Source organism: Staurois parvus, unplaced genomic scaffold (assembly GCF_062004578.1).
Source record: "Staurois parvus isolate SC_StPar_1 unplaced genomic scaffold, SC_StPar_1.0 ptg000453l, whole genome shotgun sequence".
Classification (NCBI taxonomy): Eukaryota; Metazoa; Chordata; class Amphibia; order Anura; family Ranidae; genus Staurois; species Staurois parvus.
Window position 1 is genome coordinate 2265915 of NW_028318249.1, and position 23773 is coordinate 2289687.

The 23773-nt window shown below is 45.0% G+C and overlaps 1 protein-coding gene across 1 annotated transcript in view; it reads left to right on the forward strand.

Annotated features, from left to right (window-relative positions):
• PINX1 (PIN2 (TERF1) interacting telomerase inhibitor 1) overlaps positions 1-23773 on the forward strand; it is a 252551-nt gene that overhangs the window by 71575 nt on the left and 157203 nt on the right. The window contains exon 6 of the mRNA XM_089688754.1: positions 7769-7848. Within this exon, the coding sequence (XP_089544880.1) occupies positions 7769-7848 (80 nt within the window). The remainder of the gene's footprint in view (positions 1-7768; positions 7849-23773) is intronic.

The following is a 23773-nucleotide window of genomic DNA, read 5'->3' on the forward strand; positions in this document are numbered from 1 at the left end:
ACACTGATACCAATGATGGGGCACTATTCTCCCCACTGATACCAATGATGGGGCACTATTCCCCCCACTGATACCAATGATGGGGCACTATTCCTCCCACTGATACCAATGATGGGGCACTATTCCTCCCACTGATACCAATGATGGGGCACTATTCCTCCCACTGATACCAATGATAGGGCACTATTCCTCCCAGTAATACCAATGATGGGGCACTATTCCTCACAGTAATACCAATGATGGGGCACTATTCCTCCCACTGACACCAATGATGGGGCACTATTCCTCCCACTGACACCAATGATGGGGCACTATTCCTCCCACTGACACCAACAATGGGGCACTATTCCTCCCAGTAATACCAATGATAGGGCACTATTCCTCTCAGTAATACCATTGATGGGGCACTACTTTTCCAAATAATAGCAACGATGGGGTACTATTCCTCCCACTGAGACCAATGATGGGGCACTATTCCTCCCCCTAATACCAATGATGTGGTTCTATTCCTCCCCCTAATACCAATGATGGGGCACTATTCTTCCCCCTAATACCAATGATGGGGCACTATTCCTCCCCCTAATACCAATGATGGGGTTCTATTCCTCCCCCTAATACCAATGATGGAGCACTATTCCTCCCCCTAATACCAATGATGGGGCACTATTCCTTCCCCTAATACCAATGATGATGTTCTATTCCTCCCCCTAATACCAATGATGGGGCACTATTCCTTCCCCTAATACCAATGATGATGTTCTATTCCTCCCCCTAATACCAAGGATGGGGCACTATTCCGCTCCTTAATTCCAAAAATTGAGCACTATTCCTCCTCTTAATACCAATGATTGGGTACTATTTCTCCCACTGACACCAATGTTGGTTCACAATTCCTCCCAGTAATACCAATGATGGGGCACTATTCCTTCTACTGACCACCAATCCTGAGGCAATATTTGTCACTGATGCTGGGCCCAGGACATTTTCTACCCCCACTAGCCTCAACCTGCCCCCCCCTTCCCCTTAAAGTCTGAAGCCCTTTTGTTTGAAAATTTTGCGACCCCTGATCTAGTCTACTCCTCCTAAGTTGGACTGTCCCTGGCCTGCCCCTTTCATTCATTGGATTTCAGTTTTTTTCAATTATGGAGACTAGTGTGTGGGTGTTACCTAGAGCAGTCTGCATGCAAATACATCCTACATATACATAAACAAAATAGTGCTGTGCATCCTGCCAAGAAACGCCCACTCCTCCAGATTGACATCCACCCGTCAAGGTTTTTTGATATTTGCATCCCTACTTACATTAGGACTGCGGGCTTTTGTAAGGGATACCTCTAACTGCATTTCATAGAGAAGCATAGAGAACCAGTGATGACATATAGGGGTTTATTTACTAAAGCTGGAGAGTCCAAAATCAGACTCCCTTCTGCATAAAAACCAATCAGCTTCTAACCTCAGCTTTTTCAATGAAGCTTTGGCAATGAAACCTGGAAGCTGATTGGTTTCTATGCAGAAGTGAGTCTGATTTTGCACTCTCCAGCTTTAGTAAATAAACCCCATAATGTCATGTCTTGATATATAATGGAAACAGGTTTTATTTAAAAATTATCATTAGCATGTACATAAGGGGGGAGGGATCGGGGAAGGCAAAAATTAATTTGGAGAGGGTGCAAAGATACAGAAGAGATGAGGAGACGTGGAGGTGTTATGTAGTCCTGACAGACTTACAGTTTTAGAAGTGACAGCAGCTATAGGGGAGAAGAACCCCCATACACTGTCACAGGGGAAAAGGGAGGGGTTGCTTAGCAGCATTTCACACCCTATACACGGGTGTAACGTGTTTCTAAAGGTGGAGTTATCCTTTAAATGCACTTGGAGCCATGAAGCCGTTAGCGTCGTCTTCTTGGTACACAGAATAGTGTTTTGCTCGAGGTCTTCTGTATATGACATGGGGATTTGTTCGGTCTCACCCTGGCTGAGTGCAGTGACCTCATTGCTCAGCTATGTTTTTCTTTAATTGCTTTCCTCGTTGCTTAACAGGTTTGAAATCACTTGAAATTAAGCCATTTAGTGTGGTATTATATCCAGAGGAGTACTCCCATCATCCCCCAGCATTGCAGTCGGGAGGGGAAAGTGTTCTGGAATCGGTACGGGATAATCCAATATGATTGGTGTTAGTGAGAGTGACTAAGAGCTTGTGTGACTTCTGCCTGTAAAGTTCATTGGCAATTACGACAGTTCCCATTAAATAGATCATTTGTGTGTTGTTGTCACACATTATGGCCACAGGGCAGACTCTGTTTCCAGAGTGGTGAAGACACCCCCTCTAGTTTGGGATCATTTTTTTAAAACTGCTAGTTCAGGGGACTCTTAAAGCAGGGGTAGACAAATAAATATGGAATTCAGGAGCCAATGCGTCCCGTCTAGGAGCCAGCAGGATTTGTTCGTGGTCAGCTCGAATTTTAAGGAGTGTTGGCTACCTGGTTCATGGGATTGTTTTAATTTCTCTCTGAGAATATATGCTTTCTGTGCCTAGCCACTGTTCTGTATTCTTCATAGCTGTATATCTTCAGTGTGAGATCATACAAGACACTGCTGCCTCTGACTGCTAGTCTCACCAGATTTAGAAGGAGATTTGGTGATGCCACTTCTGTGCTGCTTAGTGTTTTCCTTGCTGGAGAGGAGGTTGTACCTGAAGGTCTGCAGTGAAAGAGTCTCCCTGCTTCTTCATTCAGTGGATCTGTGCTTCCTCCCCTTTTCTTCCTGCTGCTTCATCATTTATCCCACTATCATAAGGGCCTCTCAGACATAAGGAAGCAAAGCCCCGCCTCTACCAAGATGACTGCCTCCTGGTAGAGAAACACAGTGCAGAAAAAAAACATAGTAAATCAAGAACTGGAAAAGGTCAGCAGTAGAGAGACCACAGTTGTGTGCCAAAAACACTTCCTGCATTGCCCTGTGTATAGATTTTCAAGCTTGCAGGATGACAATGTGAGCCACAGCATATTCAGAGTGATCGTAACTGAGCAGTTAACCCTTTACACACACGGTAGCCACCACCCCATGTTTTAATGGAAACCTTCATTGTTCTTAGCATCCACCATCTACATACCTTTCAACTTTTTGAGATGGGGACCCCTATTCGCAAATGTATGTAGGCATAGGAGATACACCCTGCCACGCCCCCTTAAAGGAAAATTATACAAAAACAAATTAGTTAAACCCACAAAGTGCTTTTTTTGTTTCTTCTTTACCACTACTATTCCTTTTATATTGGCGTTTGAATTTTACAAATGCAACAATTTAGAAACTGGATGAAAGGTTTAGCATGTGAAACATTTTTTTGGAAAATAAATAGTGTGTTTTATATACAACTATATAGATCAGATCAAAATGAGGAGGACAGAGGGACTTTACTCCAAATCAGGGGCAGTTGGGAGGTATGCATCTATTCTGACCTTCAAAAATGTTTTAACATTTCAAAAAAAAAATCTGTTTAACTAACTGCCACATCCAGACAGGAATGTAACAGAGTTTACACTACGGTAGTTTCCTCAGTAAGACAAAGTTCTTTAATTTGTAGTTAGAGCATTCAGAGATTCAGCTTAACAATTTAACATATTTGAATGAAGAGAAAAACATAAGATGTTACAGAAGAGACATAAGTAGTAAACAGTAAAATAAGAATTTAAAATGAAAACTATTTAAAGTAGTTGTAAAGGCTGAAAGTTTTTTACCTTCAGGCATTCTGTGCACAAGCATTGCACAGAGCAGGTAAATTTGACATGTTTGTTTTGTCTTTGTTGCTAAACCCACAACAGTAAAATCAGTCTGTATATGCAGTAAAGCATACTTGTTATACTCACTGGGGAATGTAAGGGGTTAATCCTCCATATTATGTAAAAAGGCTGTTTTATCCTGACTTGTCTGATCCTCCCCTTCTTCTACTGTCCCCAATCCATCTGCTGATAGAACAGAGCCTTGGGGGCAAGCTGCAAATGCTCAGTTTTGTGTGTATTGCTAGAGAGTTTTTTTTTTTGTTCTTGGGAGAGTGCATGTGATCAGCATAGGGTCAATCGGCAATGTCCATACAGGGGGTCAGGGCTTATGCAGCCTCATAGGACAATCCGGGGAAAATTAAAACTTCTTCTACAAGCTGTAACCAGTACTCTGCTGGACACTGATAGAAGTCACAAGACTGCTCTAACTGCTGATGAGAAAAGATATTTAGCAGTTTATATATACAGAATTAATTGCATTTCCATGTTCTGTGTACTGTGGGAGACCAGAGTCTGGACGGTATGATGTAGGTGCGCTAAAGTATTTTATTATGCATTTATCATCTGTTTCCGCATTAAAAAAAAGTGGAAGAAATACGCATGACCATTAAATCCTATGGAACTCGTCACACTGGCCAGTTACAGGTGCGTTTTTCAAAGTCCTGCTTGCTGCATTTGTGGTTCGGCAAAAACACACCTCCCCATTGAAATGAATGAAAAACGCATTGGCAAACGGGCAAACGGGACACTGAGCGGAGGCCAGTGGAGGGATTGGCAGAGAGGGGTGGAGGACACTGAGTGGAGGCCAATAGAGGGACTGGCAGAGATGGGGGGAGGACACTGAGCGTAGGCCAATGTAGGGATTGGCAGAGAGTGGTGGGGGACACTGAGCAGAGGCCAATGGAGGGATTGGCAGAGAGTGGTGGGGGACACTGAGCAGAGGCCAATAGAGGGATTGGCAGAGAGGGGTAGGGGACACTGAGCGGAGGCCATTAGAGGGATTGGCAGAGGGGTGGAGGACACTGAGCGGAGGCCAATAGAGGGATTGGCAGAGATGGGTGGAGAACACTGAGCGGAGGCCAATAGAGGGATTGGCAGAGATGGGTGGAGAACACTGAGCGGAGGCCAATAGAGGGATTGGCAGAGATGGGTGGCGGACACTGAGCGGAGGCCATTAGAGGGATTGGCAGAGATGGGTGGAGAACACTGAGCGGAGGCCAATAGAGGGATTGGCAGAGATGGGTGGAGAACACTGAGCGGAGGCCAATAGAGGGATTGGCAGAGATGGGTGGCGGACACTGAGCGGAGGCCATTAGAGGCATTGGCAGAGAGGGGTGGAAGACACTGAGTGGTTGGTAAGGTATCAGTCTGGCAGTAGCATTCATGGCAGAGGGGTGATGGTCAGGTGAGAAATGCACTGGAATGATGGCCATTATTCCTCCCACTGACACCAGTGATGGGGCACTATTCCTCCCACTGACACCAACAATGGGGCACCATTCCTTCCACTGATACCAATGATGGGGCACTATTTCTTCCACTGATACCTACCAATGATGGGATACTATTATTCCTACTGACCACCAACCCTGAGGCCATGGTTACTCTCTGATGCTGGGCCCAGGACATTTTCTAGCCCACTGACCACAATCCGCCCCCCCCCCCCCCCCTAAAATTCTGAAGGACAGTAAACTGAGGCCCTTTGCTTGAAATGTTAGGAGACCCTTGGTCTAGAGAGGAACAACAAATAAAATATATACTTACCTGCTCCTCTGCTCCTTTCTGCAGCTAGACCTGTCCCCACAGCATCTTCACCCACATTCGGCAGTAGTCTAGGATCATGATGTCATTAAGTCCAAACCAGGGACCATAACCCTGCATTGGACATGATGACTCTAGAGGGACAGGACAGTCCACCTCCAGAGCATGGGGGATTGCCATGTTCCAGGGGGAGCTGAGGATCAGGTAGACAAATCTGTTTCTCCTCTCCTCTAGATAAAAAGAACTATTAACCCTTGCAGTGTGGGATTATCCCCACTGCAAAAGGCAGGACTTTTTTTTTTCAGCTGGAACTTGGTGGAACGCTGTTCCACCACATCTGACTCAGGCCCTCTGCTCCCCATTCATCACTATCACTTGAAAACACAGAAGTCTGGCTTCTGTGTTTACAAGGGACAGCTTGTCACCCAACGGCTCCCACAGGTCAGATCTCCTGAGCGGCTCCTACTGTGTGCAGGATGGGGACAAGGGAGATGCAGGTGCTCAGCGTGCATTGTGGATGCCAACACCCCCACTAGATGATCTCCCCGCAAGTGAGAAAGGCAGGACCGTCTGCAGTGTGAAGGGGGGCTTGGGGACTAGAGCCAGCTGGGTGCTTCTGCGTAATACAGCAACAAAAGTAAGACACGTGGAAGATGGTGGAGCTTTTAATGAAGGGGGGGGGGGGGGGTAGTGGAGGGTGGTGCATGCAGAGGTCAGAGCTGAAGAGGGGTGAAAGTGAGTTGGTGATGGGAATGCTGAGTAAGCAGTTGTGAGAGAAGGCTGAACTCTGCACTCGGTATGTAGTGCACCCCTGAACTCTGCACATACCGCACTCCTGAGCTCTGCACTCTGTATGTAGTGCACTCCTGAACTCTGCACTATGTTCATAGTGCACCCCTGAACTCTGCACTGTGTAACTCTGCACGTACCGCACCCCTGAACTCTGCACTCTGTAAGTAGTGCACCCCTGAACTCTGCACTGTGTAATTCTGCACGTACCGCACCCCTGAACTCTGCACTCTGTATGTAGTGCACCCCTGAACTCTGCACTATGTTCATAGTGCACCCCTGAACTCTGCACTGTGTAACTCTGCACGTACCGCACCCCTGAACTCTGCACTCTGTAAGTAGTGCACCCCTGAACTCTGCACTGTGTAATTCTGCACGTACCGCACCCCTGAACTCTGCACTCTGTAGTGCACCCCTGAACTCTGCACTATGTTCATAGTGCACCCATGAACTCTGCACTGTGTAACTCTGCACGTACCGCACCCCTGAACTCTGCACTCTGTAAGTAGTGCACCCCTGAACTCTGCACTGTGTAACTCTGCACGTACCGCACCCCTGAACTCTGCACTCTGTAAGTAGTGCACTCCTGAACTCTGCACTGTGTAATTCTGCACGTACCGCACCCCTGAATTCTGCACTGTGTAACTCTGCATGTACCGCACCCCTGAACTCTGCACTCTGCATGTACCGCACCCCTGAACTCTGCACTGTGTATGTAATGCACTCTGGTATATAATGTCCCTTTAAGCACCTCCCACTGTTAGTGAAATTTGACCACACCCATTATTTGATGCGGTTTGGAGGGGGTGTGTGAGGGGTTGAGGGGTACGTGGTTGAATTCCTGCACCTATATTCTGAGAAAAAGCCCTGGTAAAAGGGATAATAAGTTGGGGTGAAGGATAGGGAAGGGGGAGGGAAGGTTTTGACATGGGGTAAGGAGACAGAGAAGAAATAAAAGGGAGGGGAGACGTACATCACAAGACTTGCATGTAGTACGGTTTGGGGGGAGGAGTGGAACTGAGAGGCAACACTTGTAGGGGGTCTTGTATAACAGATAGAGCCCTGTCTCATCACCCTCACCTAACATAGTCATGTAGCTGTTGGGTGTTACGTCATTGGGTCATACTATATCTGGCCCACAGGGTCATGATCTAAGTGCCCACTCTGATTACAGTTTGATGTGTGCTGTCAGCCAGGGTGCTGAGTAGTCTGGATTAGAAGCCACAGCATGTTTGGCCGGTTAGTGCGGCATTCAGGGACAGTTGCTTGCTGTGTGTACTGAAGGTGGAACTGCGTGCAGTGAGTGGTTTCCACAGCTCCGGGTGTTTGGTTTGGATGGGCATTTAATCTGGTTGGGTTTAGAAGTTATTTAATAAAAAAACAAAAGCGAGCATCTTCCAGTACTTCAAATACTCTTCTTGTTTGCGTTTGTCATGCAGGAAAGGACCTGTCTTGTCGCAGTGACACCGATCTGGCCTGCATCTTTGGGAAACGGGAGAAAAGGAAGAAGTCGGGTCAGGTAAATCTTCACCGATTTATTTTTCTTTTATTCTTAGCACTACTTCGTTGACTGAGGTCCTTTAAAGTATAATTTTATTTTTGTTTTGTTTTGTATGGAGTGAAGGGATTGAAACCCTGAGGTTTTTATTACTGTCTGTGCCCCATTCGGGAGATTCCCCCTTTCTATTTGTCCTATTTACCAAGAGTGAAAGAGTGAAAGTGGAAACAAAAAACATTCCAAATTTTGGGTTGTCACCAGAACAGGCATAGAGGAGAAAATCTAGTTCTAGTGACAAAGGATTCCCTCTCTTTGGACAGATTTCCTCTCACTCGCAATGAAGGGAAATTCCCCTATGGGACACAAATGGTAAATTAAAAAAAAAAAAAAAAAACTGACAGCTGTCATAACCTTTCCTTAGGCTAGGTTCACATATGTGCGGGTGGTGCAGCTGTGGGTCTGCACAAAAATCCACCCACACAGAAGAATGCGGACTCACGGGAGAGTTCCGTTAATTCTAATGGCACGCCGACCGCACTGGAGAGCACAACTGTACTGGGAACCGAGGTTCCCATGTGGGCTGTGTCTTCAGAAGAAGTGCAGGGATTTCTTCCCTGCGTGTCCCGGGGCACAGGAGTCCATTCAAATGAATGGGGTCTCATGACCACGCAAAACACAGATATGTTAACCAGTACTTACTCTATCCAGGGGCGGACTGACAACTCATGGGGCCCCCGGGCAATAGGGGATGATGGGGCCCCTGTGTTCTCGCCCACACCCGAAAAAGCCAATGAAAGGTACCGGGCATCTCATTGGGCCCCCACTGACCGTGGGCCCTCGGGCAGTGCCTGAGTGTTCGAATGGTCAGTCCGCCCCTGACTCTATCTAAAGTTGAGAAAAATATTTCCTTTACAACTACGCTAAAGTTTAACCCCTTGACGCCAACGTCACACAAATAAGCGGCCTCACAGAACTGGGCTTTTTTCAGTGGGGCCGCTTATTTGCATACCTGTCTTTGTGCTGGGAGCGCGCCGCATGGGCTGTGGAGGGATTGGCAGAGAGGGGTCAAGGACACTGAGCAGAGGCTAGTGGAGTGATTGGCAGAGAGGGGTGGAGAACACTGAGCAGAGGCCAGTGGGGGGATTGGCAGAGAGGGATGGAGGACACTGAGCGGAGGCCAGTGGAGGGATTGGCAGAGATGGGTGGAGGACACTGAGCAGCGGCCAGTGGAGGGGTTGGTAGAGAGGGGTGGAGAACACTGAGCGGATACCAGTGGAGGGGTTGGCAGAGAGGGGTGGAGAACACTGAGCGGATACCAGTGGAGGGGTTGGTAGAGAGGGGTGGAGGACACTGAGCGGATACCAGTGGAGGGGTTGGCAGAGAGGGGTGGAGAACACTGAGCAGAGGCCAGTGGAGGGGTTGGCAGAGAGGGGTGGAGAACACTGAGCAGAGGCCAGTGGAGGGGTTGGCAGAGAGGGGTGGAGAACACAGAGCGGAGGCCAGTGGAGGGGTTGGCAGAGATGGATGGAGAACACAGAGCAGAGGCCAGTGGAGGGATTGGCAGAGATGGGTGGAGGACACTGAGCGGAGGCCAGTGGAGGGGTTGGCAGAGAGGGGTGGAGGACACTGAGCGGAGGCCAGTGGAGGGGTTGGCAGAGAGGGGTGGAGAACACTGAGCAGAGGCCAGTGGAGGGGTTGGCAGAGAGGGGTGGAGAACACAGAGCGGAGGCCAGTGGAGGGGTTGGCAGAGATGGATGGAGAACACAGAGCAGAGGCCAGTGGAGGGATTGGCAGAGATGGGTGGAGGACACTGAGCGGAGGCCAGTGGAGGGGTTGGCAGAGAGGGGTGGAGGACACTGAGCGGAGGCCAGTGAAGGGGTTGGCAGAGAGGGGTGGAGAACACTGAGCGGAGGCCAGTGGAGGGGTTGGCAGAGAGGGGTGGAGAACACTGAGCAGAGGCCAGTGAAGAGGTTGGCAGAGAGGGGTGGAGAACACAGAGCAGAGGCTATTGGCAAAGGGATCAACAGGGGTAGAAGCCAGTGGAGAGGGATTGGCAGAAAGGGGTTGAGGAAACTGAGCTGTTTGTGGGGTGGTGGACACTGAGTGGTCGGTAGGGTGGATGAGTCTGGCAGTACCATTTATGATGGACTGAAGAGAAGGTAGAGGTTGGCCAACGAGGCCTGAGATGGAATAGTCGAGGCAAGAGATGACATGGGATTGAGTTAGTATCTTGGTGGTGTTATTGATAAAGGGACAATTTTTGGAGGTGAAGGCATCAAAATTTGGACCGTGTTGGGATTTGGGGCTGAAATTAGAGCTCGGAGTCCATAGATTACACCTAACACCCTGATATGAGGGGGGAGGGACTGATAGATAATGGCCAGAAGTGGTTAGTTCTGAACAGCAAACCTACAGTGCCAAAAAATAAAAATGACGTACATCAACTGAGTAAGCAATAGATGAACCCCACATGAGAATATATTGCACAACGTAGGATGAGTAAAAAGGTGAAATGAATAAGGAAATGGAAAAGCAAAACATGTAAACAACATGAGAATATATTACACAATGTAGAATGATTTTCTAGGTGAAATATACAAGGAAATGGGATGTTCAGGTGTACGTTTCCTGAATGACATGGAGAACATACAAATATTTCCAAAACAAATCCCAGCCATCTGTGGGTCGTGATTCCTGACTTCCAGGTGACAGCGTGTCAGTGATCTGATATCAGTATAAAAAGATCAACTATACTCCTAGTCATTGTTATCGGGCTGACAAGGCTTTTACATTTGGTGTATCTGTCTGATCCTGTCTTCCCAATGAGTCTCTGACCCAGGACTGAAGCACATATTTCTCTTGTTGTGTCTATTTTATATTTATATTTTTGATGGTTTACAACAGTGGTCAGGAAGCCTTGGCACACTATTCTTCCCACTGATACTAGGAACAGTTCCTCCCACTGACATAAAAAATGTCACTATTCCTTCTCCTGACACCAATGATGGGGCGCTATTCTTCTCACTGACACCAATGATGGGGCACTATTCCTCCCACTGATACCAATGATGGGGCACTATTCCTCCCACTGACACCAATGATGGGGCATTATTCCTCCCACTGACACCAATGATGGGGCACTATTCCTCCCACTGACACCAATGATGGGGCATTATTCCTCCCACTGACAACAATGATGGGGCATTATTCCTCCCACTGACAACAATGATGGGGCATTATTCCTCCCACTGACACCAATGATGGGGCATTATTCCTCCCACTGACACCAATGATGGGGCATTATTCCTCCCACTGACACCAATGATGGGGCATTATTTCTCCCACTGACAACAATGATGGGGCACTATTCCTCCCACTGATACTAATGACGGGGCACTATTCTTCTCACTGACAGCAATGATGGGGCACTGTTCCTCCCACTGACACCAATGATGGGGCACTATTCCTTCTCCTGACACCAATGATGGGACACTATTCCTTCTCCTGACACCAATGATGGGGCACTATTCTCACTGACACCAATGATGGGGCACTATTCCTCCCACTGACACCAATGATGGGGCACTATTCCTCCCACTGACACCAATGATGGGGCACTATTCCTCCCACTGACACCAATGATGGGGCACTATTCCTTCCACTGACACCAATGATGGGGCACTATTCCTCCCACTGACACCAATGATGGGGTACTATTCCTCCCACTGACACCAATGATGGGGCACTATTCCTCCCACTGACACCAATGATGGGGCATTATTCCTCCCACTGACACCAATGATGGGGCACTATTCCTCCCACTGATACTAATGATGGGGCACTATTCTTCTCACTGACAGCAATGATGGGGCACTATTCCTCCCACTGACACAAATGATGGGGCACTATTCCTCCCACTGACACCAATGATGGGACACTATTCCTTCTCCTGACAACAATGATGGAACACTATTCTTCTCACTGACACCAATGATGGGGCACTATTCCTCCCACTGACACCAATGATGGGGCACTATTCCTCCCACTGACACCAATGATGGGGCACTATTCCTCCCACTGACACCAATGATGGGGCACTAGTCCTTCCACTGACACCAATGATGGAGAATTATTCCTTCCGCTGACACCAATGATGATGACTATGTCTTCTTCTGACACCAATGATTGAGCACTATTCCTCCCACTGACACCAATGATGGAGAACTATTCCTCCCACTAACACTAATGATGGGCCACTATTCCTTCCACTGGCATCAATGATGGGCCACTATTCTTTCCACTGACAGCAATGATGGGGCACTCGTTCTCCTACTGACACCAATGATGGGGCACTCGTTCTCCCACTGACACCAATGATGGGACACTAGTCCTCCCACTGACACCAATGATGGGGCACTAGTCCTCCCACTGACACCAATGATGGGGCACTAGTCCTCCCACTGACACCAATGATGGGACACTAGTCCTCCCACTGACACCAATGATGGGACACTAGTCCTCCCACTAACACCAATGATGGGGCACTATTCCTCCCACTGACACCAATGATGGGGCACTATTCCTCCCACTGACACCAGCAACAGGGAAATTGAGTTCAGGTGCCCTATGCTTTCAGAATGGGATTTGAAAAGAAAAAGCCCAGCAGCTAAAGGGTTATAAATCAAGCACACAGCGATAGCTGACACAATTCTAGCCTGACAGGTTCCTCTTTACAATAAAAGCGGGCTATGATGTGATTTCAGTGGAGATAATGGCTGAGAGTTTGGGATATCTCTGTGTCTTCTGTGAGGGTGGATCAGGGTGGGGGAACCCGTCTGATGTGCATTTCTCGGTTTTTCTGTTTAACCAGCAGCGGAGATCTTTATGATTTTCACTGGAGGGTATGGAGTGTTTATTATCACACACATCACCTGAAGTCAGCACCATTGTGCAATACTCAGGACTAGGACTATGACACACACCTGTCATGTACTCCTGACATTTCAGCTCACTCATAGGAGTCCAGTACACGCCAAGGTGTTTATGATCCCGTCCACGAAAATAAGTCATGTTGACCTTCCTGCCACATTACGAGATCAGATGTGCAATCCAGTATAGCTTTTTTAATTATTATTAATATTATTATTATTGTTCTTTCAATCATTATTAAAATAACATTTAAAAAAAATCTACTAATTATTAAATTTAATCAATGATATTATTGTTCTTATTAATAGAAAAAATATTAACAATTAATATTAAAATAAAAATTAGACAAATCATTATGATTATTATTTAATAATTTTGTTATTTATAATATTTATCATAATGTTAATGACAATAAAATACTACCAATAATAAAAATGATTATAAATAATAAGAATAATAGTAGTATAATGATAACAAAATCATATTCTTACCAATAATTATTATTATGATTTTTGGTATTAATGTTTTATTTTATTAATACTAATAATCATTTTTATTACTGGTAGTTTATTGTTCTTTTAATAATTATTATTTTTATGTTTTTTAATTAATAAAATAATAACAAGGAATTATTGATCTATATATTTTTTAAGACTTTTTGGTATTTGTATTTTTATTAATAATGCTAATAAATCTAAAATCATTATTAAATAATAGTAGTAGTAGATTTTTTATTTATCATTATTTTATAAATAATAAAAATGTTACTTTTATTAATAATAAAGATTATCTGTTAATAATTATTATTATTTGTACTATTATCGTTGTTCCTGTTCTTATAATTGAATCAGTATTTATCTACTTGCTCAGCAGTAAGATTTTACATGGCCGTGGTTATGTGCAGGATTGTAAATATCTTAGATTGTAAGTTCCCAGGATCAGGGCCCTCCTAACCCTATTGTATTGAACTGTATTGTTGCTGTATTGTCTCCCGTGTTTTTATTTATATATAGAGAGAGAGATGGATATAGAGATAGAGAGAGAGAGAGAGAGAGAGAGAGAGAGATGGATGGATAGAGAGAGAGAGAGAGAGAGAGAGAGAGAGAGAGAGAGAGAGAGATGGATGGATAGAGAGAGAGAGAGATGGATAGAGAGAGATGGATAGAGAGAGAGATGGATATATATATATATATATATATATATATATATATATATATATATATATATATATATATAGAGAGAGAGAGAGAGAGAGAGAGAGAGAGAGAGAGAGAGATAGATATATAGAGAGAGAGATATATGGAGATATATATATGGATAATACACATGTAAAACGCTGCGTAAATTGACAGGGCTGTATAATTACCTGAAATAAATGACACCGCAATGCATGCACAGTGCTTTACCATATGTTGTGGCATCCCAAGCCCTAAACCACAACACACAGTAAGGCGCCATGCACTCATTGGTGCTTTAAGGTTTCCTGGGTTTTATTCCAATTAATTGTAGATCTCCAAAATAGTTTGTTTTTGTTTTAATGTTTTGCTCTCTCCCCTCCTGTATAACCGAACACATGACATGTCTGGAGTTCCCCTTTAATAGTTTCTGTACTTTTGAGTCACTGACCCAGCACAGGTTTGCAGTTTAACCACTTCCAGTCCGGACACTTTCACCCCCTTCCAATCCAGGCCAATTTTCAGCTTGCAGCGCTATCACACTTTGACAATTGCGCGGTCATGCAACACTGTACCCATATAAATTTGTTAGCATTTTTTGAGACCGATAAAACTTTATTTTGGTGGGATTTATTCACCACTGGGATTTCTATTTTTTGCTATATAAATGCAAAAGTCCAATCATTTTGGAAAAAAAAAGTGTTTTTCTTATAAAATTTTGCAAATAAATAATATTTCTTCATAAATCTTGCCCAAAATGTATTCAGTTATCTTTTTAGTAAAAAAAATAACCCAAATTAGTTTTATAACCAAAAATTATAATTTTTCTAAATTTCTTTTACATTTTTTATTTATTTTTTTTATTATTATTTATGTTTTTTTAACATACTGTCACCCTAGCACGGGTGTCGGCAACCCGCGGCTCCGGAGCCGCATGCGGCTCTTTTTCACCTTTCCTGCGGCTCCGGAGCACACTGCCCACCAGGTGACAGGCAATAGGGTCGGCAAGCCGCGGCTCTTTTAATGCAGATCTTCTGTGTGCCGGGCGCCCGCTGGCAAACATTGGCTGTCAGGATGTAGGCGGGGCAGCCCGGATGTAGGCGGGGCAGCGTGACGAACTCCTCTCCTCTCACAGTCCGCCCTGAAGACCAGAACGGTGCGGGAACCCAGCGAGAGGAACGCGCGGAGCAAAGGTAAGTGAATTCACACAATATGGGGAATGAATTACTATGGGGGATGAATTACTATAGGGGGGATGAATTACTATATGGGGGATGAATTACTATATGGGGGACGAATTACTATATGGGGGATGAATTACTATATGGGGGATGAATTACTATATGGGGGATGAATTACTATATGGGGGATGAATTACTATATGGGGGATGAATTACTATGGGGGATGAATTACTATGGGGGATGAATTACTATAGGGGGGATGAATTACTATAGGGGGGATGAATTACTATATGGGGGATGAATTACTATATGGGGGATGAATTACTATAGGGGGGATGAATTACTATAGGGGGGATGAATTACTATGGGGGGATGAATTACTATGGGGGATGAATTACTACGGGGGATGAATTACTATATGGGGGATGAATTACTATATGGGGGATGAATTACTATAGGGGGGATGAATTACTATGGGGGATGAATTACTATATGGGGGATGAATTACTATATGGGGGATGAATTACTATGGGGGATGAATTACTATGGGGGATGAATTACTATATGGGGGATGAATTACTATATGGGGGATGTATTTTCAGTTTTAAAAATGTTTCTCTCAAAATAAATTTCAATCGTGGTTTTGGCGAGATTTGGCTCAGTTGAAAAAAAAGGTTGCCCACCACTGACCTAAGGCTATGATTGTGATTATGACGATACACTGTGGCCCTGATTAACCCTTTGCTTACTGGGCCCTTAAACCCCCTTCATGACCAGAGCGTTTTTTGCAATATATGCAGTGTCGGATTTGTTTTAAATGTTGCAATGGTTTTGCGGCTCCCAGTCTTTTTTTCCCTCTCGGAAACGGGTCCAAGTGGCTCTTTATGTCTTAAAGGTTGCAGACCCCTGCCCTAGCAGTACAGTGTCACCATAGTGTCCTACTTGTGGGGGGTGATGAAGATTTTTTTTTTACACTGATTGCTTTTACACCCATATAGGCTATAAAATCAATCACTTCTCCTTCTCTCTGGCTGCATTCTTGCAGCCATTCAGAAACACTGTGAGCTGTGATTGGTCACAGCTTGTCACACGGTACATGGCTGTTGTGAATAGCCTTGTACCATGTGACCTCTGTGATCATTCACAGATTTCACTAGTAGTAAGCAATGATGTCACAAGTGACATCTTGCTTACTACTATTTATGTGATCACTGATTGGCCAATCATTGATCACATGATCGGGACCTCACACAGAGGTCCCGTACAGCGATCAGTGTTCCGGAGGACACAGGGAGCACTGGATTGCGGTGCCGTGTGCTCCCAGGGAGTGCACACAGGCAGGGAATGCGGGAGGACATTTATAAACGGCCACCCTCTCCGGCACTGCCTCCATCCGGCCTTTTATGTACATGAGCCGGACGGGAAGTGGTTAAGAGAACAACCTGATTCTTTTGACCCACATGCTTGTTCTGGGTCAGTGTCTGAGAATGTCTAAATGCCAGAGACAGCCAGGCAATTAGCATGTTACAGCTAAACTACACGGGGAAAAAAAGTAAAAAGTGTTCCGTCTACAAGGATTAAAGTGATTTTAAACCTTCGCCTTGTAAAACAACCCATTCTGCTTAAAATAAAAATGAAAGGTAAAACAGTTGTGTATAGATATAAGAAAAATTATAAATAACCCCCCCTTTTTTTATTATAAGTGATCACATACCTTCTGTTCTCAGCTGCACAAGAGCTGGGGGAGGAGAAACATCAGAACACTGGTCTTCCCAGTTAATGACTGTGCGGGGGGGGGTTCAGGACAAGTCTAATCTAAACAGGCTGAGTTCCCAGCACAGCTAGAGAACTGACCACGGTGTGTTCTCATGCCTAGTGTGGTCAGTTTTTAATAGGAATGCAGAGGGGCTGGCAGGAACACCAGGGATTTCACCCCAAGGAAGCAGTACAAAGAAAACAGGAGACTTTTCATACAAGCACATGGTACAGCAGGGACAGATCAGGAATAGGAAATGTTGGGTTTACATATTCTTTAAATTTATGACTAAGGAATTGTGAGAAGTAGTTTTACTTACCCTAACCTCCACTATAGCAGGCTTCTCTGCGCTGCAGGATCGGCTGTTTAACACTTTCACTGCCAGAGCCATTTTTGCTTTTCTTTTCTTTCTTATTTCTGTTTTAAAAAAATCATTTTAGGCCTGAAGATTACTTCAAGCCTAACTAAAGGCCAAACTTTTCTTTTAGTAGTAGAGATGGATTAGAACACCTATTGCGTTTTTATTGCTGCCTGGGCCCCCGATAAGGAGATTCACCCTCTCTATTTGTCCTGTTTACCATTATGAAAGTAAAGAAAACCACACATTTTGGGTAGTCCCCAGAAAAGTAGTGGAGGGGAAGTTTTCGAATGGGGACATTAGTTCTGGTGACCTGGGGGGACATCAAGGAATGCCCTTAATCTTTAGGAATCATCTCTCACTTCCTGTATTGGCTATGGAACTGGAGATGAAGGTAAATGTCCCCAATGGCAAAAAACGTAGGTCAAAAAACGTCAGTTTAGCCGCGTTTTGCATACCGCGTTTGCACTTAGAAGCGTTTTTTAAAGATAACCTCAGGAGACCCTCCCAAATGCCCAGAATGCACTGAAAATGGTAAATAATTAACTATTTCAGACATTTTGAGAGGAATAGAGAGAGCAGAAGCAGAGAGAGCAGTATGTGTTGAGATGACCTGTCTTTTCTGGTTGTATTCACTATGGATCCCATCATGAGCATAATGCGGCACGTTCTACCATTTTTTTCTTCACGCGAAACCTGGAACTGACTACGCTGGTGTACCGGGTCCATTTTGAATACATGGAAAATGCTTTGCGTGCATTCCTGATGATGAAAAAAGGCTCTAGACAGCATCTGGACATGGAACAGTTAAAAAACGCTTCTAAACGCACACGCTTATAAACGCGGTTAACCACGTTCAAGTGTTTGGTGTTTTACAAGCGTTTACTCCTGATCGCAAATTTTGATGCGTTCAAAAAAAACGACTGTAAACTCAACTGCCTGTAAATGACTGTAAACGATGATGTGTACATGGACACAGGAAAACATTAGGGAGAGTTCAGGGGCTGCTGAAAAAAATGCTGAACAGCTCCTGAACTTCAGTTTAGCAGCTGCAGTGTACATGAGCCCTTATGCAAGCCATAGATGGGTCGAAAATCGGCCGATTTTTCGGCTGAAAAAAAATCGGCCGGTTTTCGCACCGTTAATTGGTTAATTGGTCGGCCGTTTTTCTGGATTTTGATTTTTTTGATCAGTAAAGTTGGAAAAAAATAGTCCGTTTTGCCGATCGGACGATTTTCGCGGCAATGATGGGCAAATCGTCCGATCTTTTTACCGATAAAAAATCTGCTCATGAGCCGTGACCTGCAAGAAGAGGAGGAAGAAGAAGAGGAGGAGGAGGAAGAAGAAGAGGAGGAGGAGGAAGAAGAAGAAGAGGAGGAGGAAGAAGAGGAGGAGGAAGAAGAGGAGGAGGAAGAGGAGGAGGAAGAAGAAGAGGAGGAAAAGGAAGAAGAGGAGGAGGAGAAAGAGGAGGAGGAGAAGGAAGAAGAGGAGGAGGAGGAGGAGGAAGAAGAGGAGAAGGAAGAAGAGGAGGAGGAGGAAGAAGAAGAAGAGGAGGAGGAGGAAGAAGAGCAGGAGGAGGAAGAAGAGGAGGAGGAGGAAGAGGAGGAGGAGGAAGAGGAGGAGGTGGAGGAAGAGGAGGAGGAGGAAGAAGAAGAAGAGGAGGAGGAGGAAGAAGAAGAGGAGGAGGAGGAAGAGGAGGAGGAAGAAGAAGAAGAAGAAGAAGAAGAGGAAGAAGAAGAAGAGGAGGAGGAAGAAGAGGAAGAAGAGGAGGAGGAAGAAGAGGAGGAGGAGGAAGAGGAGGAGGAGGAAGAGGAAGAAGAGGAGGAAGAGAAAGAAGCCGAGGCAGAAGAGGAAGAAGAGAAGGAAGAAGAGAAAGAAGAATTCCAGTCCGCTATTATATTTGACATTAAAAAGTATTGCGGTTGCAACAATGTATCTATTTGTATCCGGAAAAAACCTCTGTATCAGAAATGGATACAAATAGATACAATGTTGCAACCGCAATACTTTTTAATGTCAAATATAATAGCGGGGCTCTCTGCAGGGACAGAAGTAATTAAATGCTGGCCTTAGACGGGAAGAAAATCCACCGATTTTTTTTTTTTTATTATTATTTTTTACTGTTGGTGGTAACGTCGGCCTATTGAACGACCGATTTTTCGGGGTTTTTTTTGTTAAAAAAACGGCCAGTTTTCTCCCCGTCCATGGCCTGCATTAGACCCTGCATGTCTCACTAAAGAGAACCTGTCACCTAAAAATCATCAGATAGGGAACTTTTTGTCCTCTGTTCGATGAGGGGAAAAAAAAAATTATATATATATATATATATATATATATATATATATATATATACACACAGTTGCAAGAAAAAGTATGTGAACCCCTTGGGATTACGTGGAGTTTTGCATGAATTGGGCATAAAATGTGCTCTGAATGTCATCTATGTCACAACAATAGAAGAACACAGTCTGCTGAACATAATACTACACAAACATTAGACGTTGCCGTGGTTTAATTGCACATAACATGTAAACATTCAGAGTGCAGGGAGGAAAAAGTATGTGAACCTTTGGACTTAATAACTGGTTGACCCTCCTTTGGCAGCAACAACCTCAACCAAATGTTTCCTGTAGTTGCAGATCAGACCTGCACAACGATCTGGAGTAATTTTGGACCACTCCTCTTCACAAAACTGTTTCAGTGTAGCAATATTCTTGGGATGTCTGGTGTGAATCGCTCTCTTAAGGTCATGCCACAGCATTTCAATCGGGTTGAGGTCAGGACTCTGACTGGGCCACTCCAGAAGGCGTATTCTGTGCTGTTGCAGCCATTGTTTTGTTGAATTACTTGTATGCTTTGGGTCATTGTCCTGTTGCATCACCCATCCTCTGCGGAGCTTCAGTTGGCGGACAGATGGTCGTACGTTTTCCTGCAAAATGTCTTGATAAACTCTGGAATTCATTTTCCCATCAATGACAACAATCCGTCCAGGCCCTGAGGCAGCAAAGCAGCCCCAACCCATGATGCTCCCTCCGCCATGTTTTACAGTGGGGATGAGGTTTTGATGTTGGTGTGCTGTGCCTTTTTTTCTCCACACATAGTGTTGTGTGTTCTTCCCAAACAACTCAATCTTGGTTTCATCTGTCCACAGTATGTTTTGCCAGTAGTGCTGTGGAATATCCAGGTGCTCTTTTGCAAACTTCAAACGTGCTGCAATATTCTTTTTGGACAGCAATGGCTTCCTCCGTGGTGTCCTCCCATGTACTCCATTCTTGTTTAATGTTTTCCTTATTGTAGATGTGTCAACAAAAATGTTAGCATGTGCCAGAGATTTCTGTAGGTCTTTAGCTGACACTCTGGGATTCTTCTTTACCTCATGCAGCATTCTGCGCTGTGCTCTTGCAGTCATTTTTACAGGACGACCACGCCTAGGGAGAGTAGCAACAGTGCTAACCTTTCTCCATTTGTAGACAGTCTGTCTTACTGTGGACACATGAACATCAAGGCTTTTAGAGATACTTTTGTAACCCTTTCCAGCTTCATGCAAGTCAACAATTCCTGATCGTAGGTTTTCTGAGAGCTCTTTTCTGCGAGGCATGGTTCACATCAGACAGTGCTTCTTGAAACCAGTAAACCCAAAACAGGTGTGTGTTTTTTATGGGCAGGACAACTGTCAGCAACACATCCATTATCATCACACTGATTGGAGTCAAGGTTGGCTCACTCCTGGCTCCAATTAGCTCTGGGAGAAGTCATTAAGCTAGGGTCTCACATACTTTTTCCTCCCTGCACTGTGAATATTTACATGTTATGTGCAATTAAACCATGGCAACATCTAATGTTTGTGTAGTATTATGTTCAGCAGACTGTGTTCTTATATTGTTGTGACTTAGATGACGTTCAGAAGCACATTATATATATATATATATATATATAAAATAATTTTTTTTTTTATTGCAAATAAAGTTACACCCCAGCACATAACACCCCCCGAAAAAAAAGTTGAGGTCCCCCACCCGCACATATACGCATGAACATACATGCATGTGTCGAGGTGCCTACATGTGAAAACCTCAATTGTGATACATGTTACATATCGCCACACACGCCGAAGTGAGAGCAATAATTCTAGCACAAGACCTCCTCCGTAACACTAAACTGATGGCCTGTAGGGGCTTTTAAAGCATCGGCTATAGAAGATAAAGGGTACTGAAGTTTGTTGCCATTCACAAGTGCACACATATTTTAAGGTTTGGTATCTATTTAGTCGGCGCATCCTCGTCTTTTATATTTTGCCAAAAATGTAGGAAATTTTTTACATTTGTTTGCCCTAAAATTCACTTTAGTGTGTTTTCTTTTTTTATTGAAATTTTGCGTTTCCTCAACCCTTTGCGGTAATATCGTGTGACATCAAAAATTTGGAACTACCTTCTATTTTATTCTCTTGGGTGTCTGCTTTCAGAAAATATATAATGTTTGGTGTAATCTTCATGCCCAAAATGTTTTTTTTTTACACGTGTGTGCAAAAAATGCAAAGACTGCTCTGGCAGTGAAAGGGTTCAAATTGTGTGCGCCTGTGCAACGGAAACAAACTTCAGCACCATAAATTTTCCCTAGGTGATACTTCTATAAACCTATACATCAGTTTACTTTCTTGAGAGCGCAGGATTCTTTGGGACCCCTGATGTCTCATCTGTTCTTCATTGAAGCTAATGGGGCATAGATCATGTGACAGCTGGGTCCAGGATTTTTACACGTTGCTTCTGGGTTTTTACTAGCTAGGGGAGATCAGCGAACAGATGCTCACTGATTTCCTTCCCCTTCTACCTGGTAGCACCTGCCATGCTGGTTGTTGGTCAACTAATGGGAGCATGGAGCTCAGGAGATGTGGCATGCATGGGGGGAACACACTGTACAGTTGCCGGATTGCTTCCATCTGACAGCTGACAGTCAGCTTGCCAGATTTACACGCTCTCCTAGCTACTGTAGCAGCCGGGAGTGTGTAAAATCCTCTGCTGCTGTTGATGTATGGAATACGTTGGTGGCAGCAAAAGTCCTCTGATGTCATCAAGACCAGTGCAGGGCCCATAGCACTACGCTAGACCTGAGCATGCTGAGGAACATTCCATAACTGTAACATGGGGAAGCGCCATCTACTGGCAGTGTGGAGGATGGGATAAGTAAAAATGCTTTTTCCATCTCTTACACAAGTATGAGCATTAAACCCATACAATGCGGGCTCAGAGGGGTTTTCCCTTTCCCTGAGTTGAGGTTTGAGACGACGAGGGGTCAACAATGTCTTTCAGTACAGGTTTCATTTAAGCAGACCGGGTTTGTGATAATAACAAGGACTTGGCTAAATGGTCACTTTGGCATATGTGGGACTTGCCAGCTTTTGGTTCCATCTTCTAAACCTTCATAGGGTGCTGCAGGGTAAGGAGAAGGTGTAGCATATGATGTCATCACTGGGTCTCTGTACTTCCCCATGCCATGCAAGCAGATTATGACAGGCTGGAAGGGCCAGTAGGGTGCAATACATAGCTTACTGAAACATCACTGCACCCTGCCTCAGTACTCCTTTCAGGGGCCCTCAGTCTTGATCCAAGCAGTGGGCTGGCTCTTGGGAGGTTGGAAGGGCCAGCAGGGTGCAATACATAGCTTACTGAAACATCACTGCACCTTGCCTCAGTACTCATTTCAGGGGCCCTCTGTCCTGATGTAAGCAGTGGGCTGGCTCTTGGGAGGTTGGAAGGGCCAGCAGGGTGCAATACATAGCTTACTGAAACATCACTGCACCTTGCCTCAGTACTCATTTCAGGGGCCCTCTGTCCTGATGTAAGCAGTGGGCTGGCTCTTGGGAGGTTGGAAGGGCCAGCAGGGTGCAATACATAGCTTACTGAAACATCACTGCACCCTGACTCAGTACTCCTTTCTGGGGCCCTCAGTCTTGATGCAAGCAGTGGGCTGGCTCTTGGGAGGTTGGAGAAGGGCCAGCAGGGTGCAATACATAGGGTGCAGTGATGTTTCAGTAAGCTATGTATTGCACCCTGCTGGCCCTTCCAACCTCTCAAGAGCCAGCCCACTGCTTGCATCAAGACTGAGGGCCCCTGAAATGAGTACTGAGAAAGGGTGCAGTGATGTTTCAGTAAGCTTTCTCAGTACTCATTTCAGGGGCCCTCAGTCCTGATGCAAGCAGTGGCTGGCTCTTGGGAGGTTGGAAGGGCCAGCAGGGTGCAATACATAGCTTACTGAAACATCACTGCATCCTGACTGAGTACTCCTTTCAGGGGCCCTCAGTCCTGATGCAAGCAGTGGGCTGGCTCTTGGGAGGTTGGAAGGGCAAGCAGGGTGCAATACATAGGTTACTGAAACATCACTGCACCCTGCCTCAGTACTCATTTCAGGGGCCCTCAGTCCTGATGCAAGCAGTGGGCTGGCTCTTGGGAGGAGTTATGAAAATATCAGAATGCCTTGATGGGTGGCTGTCAGTCTGGAGGAGTGAACGTTCTTTGGCAGGCTGTATTTGCATGTTGAGCACCCTAGATA